Source organism: Sceloporus undulatus, chromosome 3 (assembly GCF_019175285.1).
Source record: "Sceloporus undulatus isolate JIND9_A2432 ecotype Alabama chromosome 3, SceUnd_v1.1, whole genome shotgun sequence".
Lineage (NCBI taxonomy): Eukaryota > Metazoa > Chordata > Lepidosauria > Squamata > Phrynosomatidae > Sceloporus > Sceloporus undulatus.
The window spans coordinates 106,735,147-106,746,622 of NC_056524.1; the positions used below are offsets into that span (position 1 = coordinate 106,735,147).

The following is an 11,476-nucleotide window of genomic DNA, read 5'->3' on the forward strand; positions in this document are numbered from 1 at the left end:
ATAGTTTCTATCAAAATTAAGAGTCAGGAGCAATGCTGAATTCTAAAATCAACTGTACAATGCAGCGAGAAAGAATCCAGCGTAGAACCAACACATGCTGCTGAATCCCCATATATTAGAACAGTGTGCCTGCGTTGTAGGTGGGCGCACTTTACGTGGCCTTGAGCGTGTGCGCTCAAGCCGCGAGGAACGCGCGGGGTGGTGTGCCCCGTTCAAATGAATGGGGTGTGACCCATGGTGTTGCCACGCGCTCCGCCGCCACCGCGCGCTCCGCCACCGCGCATGAGCCCCATTCAAATGAATGGGGCTCCAGCATAGGCGGAATTCGCCTATGCGGGGGGGGGGGGGGGGGGAGGGGGAACGGATCCCCCACGTAAGGCAAAGCCCACTGTACAAGTCACTCTAATTATATTACCTATTTCCAATTTTGGCAGAGATCTGAGACATGCAGTCTTCCTGATGTTGCTGGACTGCAATTTCCATGGTCTCTTACCAATGACTATGGTGACAAGGGCTGATGAGACTGGCAGTCAAACATCATTTGTATAGATGCAAGTTGCCCACCCCTTCCTACAGGAAGATTACATAAGACATTAAGGAGTTTTAACATGCAGCACTATAAAATATCCACTTTTTAAAAAACTGAAATAATGGCACCTGCAAAGGTATGACATGTATAAATGAAGCCTGTGCTATGATCCGTTCAAGTAAACATATGTATTTTATTTTAAAACACGTGACATGGGGGACAACAGTCCAGGTCCAAACCCTCACCGATATGGAGGGTTCATTGCAGTTGTCAGAGGAAACATGAATACAGTAGGCCCTTGGTATTGGCAGACTTGCTATCTGCAGGCGGCAAGCCCCGAACCCAGTGGAGGCACATACACACTGCCACACTGCTATTAGAGACAACAAGCTGAAGAGCAAGAGCCAGGACGTGCGTGTCACACACACCCAGGCAACCCTCCCCTTCCACCCCAGCATAGACAGGCAGAAGGCTCCTCCCAGCACCCAGCCAAGGTCCCTCAGTGGCCCTGACTGCCAGCCCCACACCAAGTGTGCCAGGGATGCTCCTCACTCCCCGTACTGTGGCAGGCTCTCTTTTTTCTCTGCGGATGGCAAGTCTGCCATGGATGGAGAGCAAGCTTGCTGTCTGCACAGGAGAATTTGGGGTTGATCTTTGTACAATTCTTTGCTCCATGCATCAGTCATTTTTTTCATCTCCTTTATATAATTCTTTTGTATATTGCATCCAGTGTCTTTGTATTACTTCTTGATCTTGGAATATGTCTTTTTCTAATTGCAGAACTTTCCAGCCCTTGCTCTGAATTTTTCTTTTGAGTTCCAGGATTTTGAGGAAGAGGTCTCTTGCTCTTCCTTTTTTGTTCTCTATTTCTCTGCACTGATCATTTTAATAGTTCTCTTTAACTTTACGGACTAGCCATTGTACAATTGTATTGATGGTTTTGGTTTTATTCCTTTTCCTATTGCCCTTTACTTTTACCTCTTTTTTTACTTTTTGGAGTGTTTGAACTGTCATGCATTGTTTCTTCTCTTTCTTTTTGGCCACCGATAGCCTTTCTGCTTCCTTCCTTAATTGTGTCCTTGGTTTCTTTCCATAGTTCTTTAGGTTCTCAGTCAATTATACTTAATAGCACAAATCTAGTTCTTACATTGTTGGTGAATTCTGGTGAGATATTGTTCAAATTATTTTTTGTTATAATGGTTTTGATTTCTTCTTCAACTGTAGTCTAATTTTTGGTGTTAGCAGTTCATGATCTGTGCCTAGTCTAGTTTGGGCTGCAAGAATAGAGCTTCACCATCTTCTGCTTCCAATTATGTAGTCTATCTGATTTTTGTACTGATCATCTGGTGATGACCATGCATAAAATTTATCTGGTTGTATAAAGCGAGTGTTTGTAATGTATAGGTTATTGGCCTCTTGCCTTGGGAAAGGATTTGGTTGAAAAATATGGCCAGTGTGGGGGCTGCTTTTAGGGCTGTGGAAGTCCTTGAAGCATGCTCTTTTGCTTTGTATGAATCTTTTAAAAATGAAAATATAAAAGTAAGCTCCCTGTAATTGTTTATTTGCCAGTCTGATGTTTGAGGAATGGGGAAGAGGAGAAAGTGGGTTGGAATAGCACAGAAGATCTGCCCCAGCAAAGATACAGATAATCAAAGATACTAAGGCCAGCTCCCTGCTTCTAGTTGGGTCTAATGGGGGCGGGGGAGGCAAAAGCAACCAGGAAGTCCCACAGTGTAATCTAAACTGGGTTGGCTGATTTAAAGCAGGTTGGTTTAAACCAATTTTTTAATATAAAAAAAAACTCCTGGTTTTTAAATTGATTATTCTTTTCTTTTTTAAAAACACTGGCTATTACTATTTCCCAACCCCCTTACTATAACAATGTTGGCCGTTTGCATTTTAAGAGTTTATTGGCAGTCCTTCATTGTTAGACCCGTATCTGTGTCAGTTGCTTCTTTTTAATCAATTTATTTCATAGTGCAAGAAATCTCATTCAGAAACAAATCCTTCAAATAACATAAGTTCAACCAAAACAACTTGCTTTAAAAGAGCACTTTTTAAGAACAATTATTTATAGCTAGTGGCTATCAAATCAGAACTGCATATTCCTACTAAATTTTCTTATTGAGTCCTGTACTGGTGTAGTCCTACACATTAATGCAAAAAAAATATATATGGGGAAGGATTAAACCAAGAAAATCTGTTTAAACAAAAACCACCAGTATTTTTGTTTTGTTAAACTTTTTCCCACTCAACTTCGATTTTTTCACTACTGTACAAAAAGCCAAAGGTCAGTACCAAGGAAATACTTCTCCCTGATCCACCTAGCACCAATTGTTATTTTTCATGACCATGTAGTACACTGTAGAAAGTGACAACAGCCTCACAAGACACTGACTAAAAAGACACTAGCAATGTCCCTGAGCAGTGATGGCACAGCAAACCCAACCACAATTGACACAATGTACATAATGGTAGAAATCATTACAAAATCTGGTGATTAAAAGTAGGGCGTTCTTGGTGCCAGAGAACCTTACAGCCTTGATGCAAGAAGGAGTGCTGGATGCAGCTGACAATGCCTACAGCAAGACAGCAGTCTCGCAAGAAATAAGGATATTTCTGCATACATTCCCCTTGCTCACAGAATAGGGAGAAGTCAGGTTGCTGGTACCCATATATTAAAGTTATGAAGACATAAAGGTAACAGTAGGGGCTATGCAGCCAGATTGGAGCCAGACCCATTTTTCAGCCAGATCGGAACCACGCACACACCACAGCCCCAATCTGGCCATTCCAGGGCACGAAAAAAAGCATCTCCTTTTTGCACCCTGGAAAGGGCGCGATAGCCACAGTTATAGGGTGCTCCTTCAGTGCTGCATCATCCATACACATCCCCAGAGGAGTGCTGTGATGCCGTACACCGTGTGGAGTGGCACGTGGCATCATGGCGCTCCGCACCCCGAGCCAGCCCAAAGTGCCCATCTGAAGAGCCCCAGTAGTGATTTTAATTTTCTCTTTATTTGTTCTCTCTCACCTGTTTTAAGAAAAGAGCTACACTCTTCAAAGCCATGGAGAAAGCAAAGCTATTGCCACATTCTCCCCTTCTTCCAGGGGGCACTGCCTTTGTGCAACTACCAAGAATCACCTTCTTGGTTTAGGAAAAACTGAAGCAGGCTTGACTAACCACTTGGTAGATGGAACTGGAGAAACAGGGAAAAGATGACAGGGAATAGCAGAAGTGGCTGCTCAAGCCAGCAACAGGAAGGTTATTCTGAGTAACGTGCCAAGAGAAAAAGCAGAGCTCTCTCAACAAGAGGAGAAGGGACATCACTGCCTTTGCTTTGTCTGCATCTGTGCTGGTGGGCAGGTTCTGCTGCTACACTTCTGTGCCTGCTTAGGTTGGAAGAAAGAAGAGAGATCTAGACAGCTCTTACAGCAGTAGCAAACCATTTGGTCTAGTTATTATGTCACCAAAAATTGGTTGTGGTTTTGCTTGTTTCCTGGAATTTTGGGGAATGTGGGTGAGTATGGAGCACTAGAGGGAAAATGCAGGTGCAAGCTGCATGCAACCCTACTTTCCCCCATCTCTGCCCTAAATCATAACAGAATAAATACTAAACACTACATAAAGTTTGTTTACTTCCTGAAAGTTTTGCTGATTTGCATTGAGCCTTAAAGTGATCTTAAGCCATCAAGTCCTGTCTATGACTATGATTTCCTGTGTGCAAAACTCACCATGACTGTTGAACTTGCACACTCCTCTCTCCTCTTTTAAAGTTTCCATCTTGGTGACAAACAAGCTATTATTTTTTGTTGCGTTCAATCTGAGGTTATGGTTGTTTGTTTAACCAGAGGTGTTATTTTAGCAGATTAGGAAACGATAAAGGGAGACTTATTCCTTATTAAGCATGGACTCTTTCCATGTCCTCCCTATGCATTCAAAAAGTACAGTATGCCCCCATAACCATGGAGGATACATTCCTAGGCTTACCACACAAACATGAAACTGTGGATAGTACCAGTGAGCTTTTTTGAAATGAACAACTTCTGGCCCAAGAATACCACAGTTATACTGGAGAACCTAGAAATGCCTAGAGCGAACATCTCTCTAGGAATCTTTAGATCCTCCACTTTTACTCTATGGTCAATGTCCAGCAGAAACATACCACAGAATCACACTGGAGGATCTAGAAAGTGCCCAGGAAGAACTTTTTCCCCCCGAAGGGAGGTAAGTGAAACCACAGGTACCATACCTGATATATGGAGGTTGTACTGTAATTAAGTGCATGTCAGTGTTAGTTGTTAATCTTGAATAGAGTCTTGCCTGAATATTATTTTCAACGCTAGCTTTCAAACATGATTATATATGAAGTACATTTACAGTTGTCTGACATACAGAACAATCTCTTATTCCACTGAAGAACTTCATCATTAAAAAGAAGCCTCCGGGTTGAATGTGTCCTCTACACAAGAGAGCATATACACAGACAAAAATCTATCAACTGTCTTAAGAAAGAAAATTGCCAACAAACTACAAATTACTGATTAATTTACATCATTATGAAATGCAATTATATTATTAGCTCAGATCTTGAACCTCTTCACTCAAAGGGCTTCCCCATTTATGAAATGCAAAAGTAAAACAATAGTAAAGGAAAAATAGTATACCTAATTGTGTACATTTGCTGAATTGCTGTCCCAATTCAATGAAGTACGGCCTTTCCTGTTACCTGACTTTACTGAGGTTTTGTCAACTCTCCTTGGTTCTTCCTTTCTTCACTTCACCCAGTACTTCTATAGGTTCCTTCTCAAGCCACTGGCTACTCTGACCCACTTTCTTTAACAACACTGTGTTTTGGCCAACCACAGTACCACTGCTATCTCCTTATCTAGCTCCAAGGGATATATTAATGGTTACAAAGTCTCTTCAGTGCTTCCTCTCTTTAGCCATAACAGCAGGAATCCAAAGAATACTTTAAGCATGCCCTAGGACTTTGGCATTTACAATGGGATTTTTAATTTTATTTCTTTTAGCAGCAGATGCCCCCTCCATGTCATGCACAGCCTGCTTTTTAAAGTGTCCTCAATTTCAAAGAGCTCTGCCATGTGGCATGGGATATGCATATGTGTACTGCTGCTCAAGAAAAAACAAGCCCAAAGACTCCTTTTGTGCACTGAATGATTTGAACAGTTCTTTGGAATACAGCCATATAAAGATGTAGATTTACAAAAGCAAATAATCACACACTATCCAAGTCATCACTTTCTCAGAGGACATGAAAGCCCTTCTTACAAGGTTAGTGTGTTGCAAAATAGCTTAAATAAAGGCAATGGAAATTTTAAATATAGAACATCAAGCAATTAAAATATTCTTAAACATTTTCCTCAATTTACAGTAATTTTGAGAAGACATTTCCCTTCTTTGTCCAGGGAGGAGAAAGTAGTTAAAATGGCACTGCCAATCCTAGATTCCAAAACCAGGCTTTATGTCCATTCAATTTACAAGACAGAACTACATTTCATTGGAAAATAGGACCTCTAAAAATGTCTCTGCTTTTATTAATAAGTAAGTGATTAAGGTCTAATTAGGGTACAGAAAAAAAGAGACAAACTTTTTTTTATTTAAAATCATGTTTATATTGTTTAATTTAAATTATAATCTTTCTCAAACTACCCTGGACTCTATACTGGGGATAAGGCAGGATATATATATATATATAAAAGACAGATGATAAAAAAGTGAATTTAATACAAAAGGTGAAAAGTCTACACCCATCTCTCAAAATTGAATCATAGCATTCTATCAAACAGACTAAAGGTTATTTTTATAAACAAATTTTCATGGAGGAAAGTGTATCTGCTGTTAACATCATAAATTACATATATAGGTATATATTATGTTTATTATTGGAGAAAAGACTAACCCAAACCCCAGTTTGATTCCCCAAACTGGCAGCAAGCCTTCTAACATACCACATATGCCCACTCTGACTTATAACCAAGATTGTTTATAAATTATGTTTGGTGGCATATTTTTAAATAAGTTAAATCAAATTGCAGCTTAAGTCTTTAAGTTACCTTGCTTAGTGTTCCTGCATGTGTATTAGCATGAAACAGATATTTTGCCTGTCTTCAAGCTCATGTAATTCTTCAGTAGATGTGAACTGTAGAACCATGAGCTTTGGGCTATTCACCTAGGATTTACAAAGTTTCTCCTTAGCCACAAACCAGTGTTTTGTTATCCAGTCACTATGAATGCTTGTTCAGGATTAAATTTCAAAATGGGAAACTTGAATTAAAACACTGACTGATTTAAACTACCTAATTTAAATCAATGCACCCTGGACTCTAAATAAACACGGCATAATTTGAAACTCGCCAAACTAAACTCAGCTCATCTCTTGTTTCTACTACTTAAACAGCACTGTAAAACAGAAGAACTATGAAACATAGCATAGTTTGATGAGTCAGTATTATGTAGGCCTGCACTAAATCAATGGAATTAGCATTACTGATTAAATATGTGCTCTTATGGAAATTTATACATCTGATTACATTGCACTAATTTATCTTTTCTTATGAGAATTAAGGTGTGTACTAAAGATCTGAGCAACTAGGTCATTAATTGAGCCTGTGATGAAATAAGAGTTAGTAGCAAATCAACCATCTCCAGCTAACATGTTTTAAGCAGGTGAGGAAAAAAATCACCACACCATTGTATTTTCAGCGAGGAAGGTGCAGGAGTGCGCCAGAAAGGAGGACAAAGATGTAACTATTATTCCAGATAGGTAGCAAAAAATTAAAGGTATTGTACTAGCTAAAACAGCAATCCATCTTGCACTTAAAACTGGGAATAATGAAAAAAGTACCTCTGATCACTTCTGGAGTATTTAAGAACAAAGTCAATATCAAGCCAAACCAGGCAACTGACATATGTCTTATTACAAGTTTTCAAACTTGTATTTATATGGTGTAAAGGTTCTCTTTAAGTTACTAGTATCAAGAAAATCAAAACAAGTGCCACTCTATTCTGCTCTGGTCAGGCCCCACCTGGAATATTGCATCCAGTTCTGGGCACCACAATTTAAAAGGGATGTTGAAAAACTGGAACGTGTCCAAAGGAGGGCGACTAAAACGATGAAAGGTCTGGAAGCCATGTCCTATGAAAAACGACTTAAGGAGCTGGTGATGTTTAGCCTGGAGAAGAGAAGGTTAAGGGGTGATATGATAGCCCTGTTTAAATACTTGAAGGGATATCATACCAAGGAGGGAGCCGACTTGTTTTCTGCTGCTCCAGAGACTAAGACCCGGAGTAATGGATGCAAGCTATAGGAAAAGATTCCACCTCAACATTAGGAGGAACGTCCTGACAATAAAGGCTGTTCAACAGTGGAACAAACTCCCTTGGAGTGTGATGGAGTCTCCTTCCTTAGAGGTCTTTAAGCAGAGGCTGGATGGCCATCTGTCAATGGGGATGCTTTGACTGAGAGTTCCTGCGTGGCAGGAGGTTGGACTGGATGGCCCTTGCAGTCTCTTCCAACTCTATGATTCTAAGTTTATTATCCAATAGAGAAGTAAACCACCATGCTAAATGATAGACTTTGACATAGCCTTTGGGGGGAAAACATATTTTCTTCAACAGTGAAATAGAAGGATTTCTTTCATCGTTCTATCTTTGTTGAAGTTGACAGGGACGATGACAGGTTTTTAAAAAGCTGCTCTTGGTAGACAAAATGGCAACAGACCCCCAACTTCAGAATATACTTGTGCAACATTGTGAACTGGGCCATTCTGCTGGTACTTCATTTTAATCTAGTACCTTCCAGCAGAAGTATACCATAGAAACGCACTGGAGGACTTAGACATTGCCCTATTTGATGGAATGTCATATTGAGGATGGACCCAGCTTGTTTTCTGATGCTCCAGAGAATAGGACGCAGAGCAATGGATTTGAACTACAGGAAAAAGATTCCACCTCAACATTAGGAAGAACTTCCTGACAGTAAGAGCTATTCGATAGTGGAATGCACTCCATCTGAGTGTGGTGGCGTCTCCTTCTTTGCAGGTCTTTAAATAGAGCTGGATGGCCATCTGTCAGGGGTTCTTTGGTTGCATATTCCTGCATGGCAGGGGGTTGGACTGGATGGCCCTTGGGGCCTCTTCCAACTCTAGGATCCTGTGATTCTATCAATAAAGTACAGCAGTATCACTCAAGCTGTTCTACTAGTCATTAGTAGGGATGACAACCTATCATACATACAACATAGTAAAGGCATTTGGTAAGGGCAGTACTACCAAATACCCTTGGAATTCGGTAGTTTCCCTGATACAGTTATGCAGCACAGCACAGATGTGCAACATTATAACTACTTCAATACATACTTACTGCTGATTAGATGCAGTTATAAAAAAGCACATTATATAGAGTCAAAGTTAATTCCTATTACTATTTGTTAGCACTTGTGTTGATGTGTGTGCCTGTAGTATCATTATAAGCAACCATACTTACATCTTTTGCCATGTTATCGAGTCCAAGAAATCAATTCTTTACTTGCTTGGTCACCACAGGAAAAACAGAAACAGCAGCTCTATATCCTAAAAAGAAGAAATAGAAACGCGCTTTAAAGCAGAGATGATTAACGATTAGGTATTCCTTCACTTTCAGCCCAATAACTTATAGTCTTCAAGCTCAAACTTAAAAAAAAAACTTTCATGAAGACTTGCAACAGCTCAGCTTCCAAAGCGTTTTCTGCTCTTCTTCTGAGAGGATAAAGCAACCCAGCCTGAAGGGACAGAAGAGGATGGCTGTGGCGGCGATGGTGGGAGATTAAGTCCTGTCCAGCTCTAAATTAGATCACTGAAAAGCATAATTATGTCTCATGCACAAACAGGCACGTCCCACCCTGAAGTGGGCAAGTCATTGGTGGCGGAGGGGGAGAGGCTGTGGCTGACCCATTAACTGCAGCGCAGTTGCTAGGCCTCAGGGGCCCAACCTCCTCCCCCCAAGTCCCCCCTCTTCTGTGCCAGCCCTGGACAAAACCCACCCTGCTTCCCCCATTCAAACCCTCAAGCAGGCCCAGTCCATGTATACGCTGCTTCCTTGGGGCAGAAAAGGGGAGAGGGAAGCTGGTCCCTGTGAAAACCAGGGGAGCTGCAGCATCTGTGCTTCGGAGAACAAGTCCTGCTGCCAGCCCCCGCCTCCTGTACCTTCCCGCCCCCTCGCCAGGGCCTCAGAAGCCCAGGGAGAGAGGGGGGAGCCCTGGAAGTCTAGCCCAGCAACATAGCTGAAAGAGGGAGAGGTGGGCCACCCAGGCACCAATCTCACCCTCATATTATAAGGAAGGGGGGAGGTGGGGAAAGAAGGCAGGGAGGGGAGGGAGGGAGGAAAGGAAGAGAGGGAAGGGAGGGAGGGAGGGAGGAAGGGAAGTAGGAAAGAAGGGAGGGAGGGAAGTAGGAAAGAAGGGAGGGAGGAAGGATGGGAAGGAAAGGGATGAAAGAAGGGGAGGAGAGAGAGGGAGGGAGAGAAGGTGGAGAAAGAAAGAAAGAGAGAGAGAGATAAGGAGGGAGCAGAAGGGGAGGAAGGAAGCGGAAGGAAGGAAGGGCTGTTTTCCTCCTTGCCTTGAGCCGTCCCGCCTCAGACCCTCCTTCTCCCCCACCTGCTGTCCTACCCTCTGTCCAAAGGCAGGTCAGGAGGAGCAGCAGCACCTGAAGAGCTAGAGGGGGAGGAAAAGAGGGAGAGCGAACTCCATCCCCCACGACAACACTCTCCCTCGCCCTCCCAGACAGCAGCGCCTCCGCCTCTCGCATGGAAAGAGAGAGAGAGCGAGAGAGAGATGCCAACTGCACATGTGCGAGGCGGACAGGGGAAAGGCAGCACTACTGGCTCTTGGCCCAAGGCTATGGAATTCTGGGAGTTGGAGTTTGTTGTGGGACTAGAGCTCTGTTCCGCTCTGGGCCCCATAACAAACCCCAACTCCCAGAATTCCATAGCCTTGAGCCAGGCACAGTCAAAGCGCTGCCAAACCGGGCCATTCTTCCTTCCTCCAGCGTTGTTTTAATTTCCTTTTCGCACCTGTTTCCCGCTCTCAGGAAAAAGGGGAGGAGCCAGGGAAAGTGGGGGAGGGGTGCCCCTTCCGGTCGCGCGCGGGAGACCCCGCGCTAACTGCCTCTTTTTGGCGGTTGGCAGGAAGACCGGGGAAAGGGGGGGAAGAGAGAGGAAAAAATTGAAACTTACACTTTCGTGCGTCCCTCCGGCGTGACGCTGCGCGCTGACGTCACGACGGGGTGGAACGTCGTGTGCCCCACATAAGAGAAGACATACGCGGGGAAGAGATTAAGGCTCCCTCCTACTCCTCTCTTTCGCCAGCTTCCTTTCATCGGCTACTGCGCACGCGCGGGGTTTTCGCGCCTTCGGGATTCCAAAGCCACGCCCCCTCCCTCCCTCCCTCCCTCCCAGGGAACTAGTGCGCGCGCGGGAAGGCTGAGCGCGAGAGCGGGATTGCTGCTCTTGTCTTTGCAAAGTGGGAAGCAAGCGCTGCCCTCGCGAGACTCGAGGCTCTTGGGTCTGCCTCCTTCCTTCGTTCTTAGGCTTATTATTATCATCCCGCCTTCTTCCTGAAGGGAAGGGTGCATGCATTGGCATCTCCCATGCGCCTTCCTTGCACAGATGCCAGTGGTGCAGTGTCTGTCATTCCAGCTGCGGAATAAGGCATGACTGCTGCCTGCATTTACTGTCTCTTAACATGCCAACTGCATCTGAGGAAGTAGACCGAAGTCTATGAAAGCTCATGCTGTGCCAACTTCTTTCTTTCTGTGTATCTCAAACAGACTACAAGATCTGCCCATACTGATTCTGCAGACTAACACGGCTATAGCCTTCAATTCTGTATCTAACAGGGCTGCGTTCAGTTGTAGCCCACAGTTTCTCTTACAGTAGAGTTTGCAAAT

The 11,476-nt window shown here is 43.4% G+C and overlaps 1 protein-coding gene across 6 annotated transcripts in view; it reads right to left on the minus strand.

Annotated features, from left to right (window-relative positions):
* Positions 1–10,920, minus strand: part of TFDP1 (transcription factor Dp-1) — a 61,531-nt gene extending 50,611 nt beyond the window's left edge. For 2 of the 6 annotated variants that reach the window (XM_042458283.1, XM_042458278.1), the window contains exons 1-2: positions 10,764–10,920; positions 9,039–9,124 (exon numbers count right to left, since the gene is read on the minus strand). In XM_042458283.1, coding sequence (XP_042314217.1) covers positions 9,039–9,050 — 12 coding nt within the window. In that variant the 5' untranslated portion in view covers positions 9,051–9,124; positions 10,764–10,920. Of the gene's footprint in view, positions 1–9,038; positions 9,125–9,573; positions 9,790–10,197; positions 10,333–10,601; positions 10,732–10,763 lie in introns of those variants that run through there. The other 4 variants (XM_042458280.1, XM_042458282.1, XM_042458279.1 and 1 more) reach the window with 4 other exon arrangements.
* Positions 10,921–11,476: the final 556 nt, after the last annotated feature.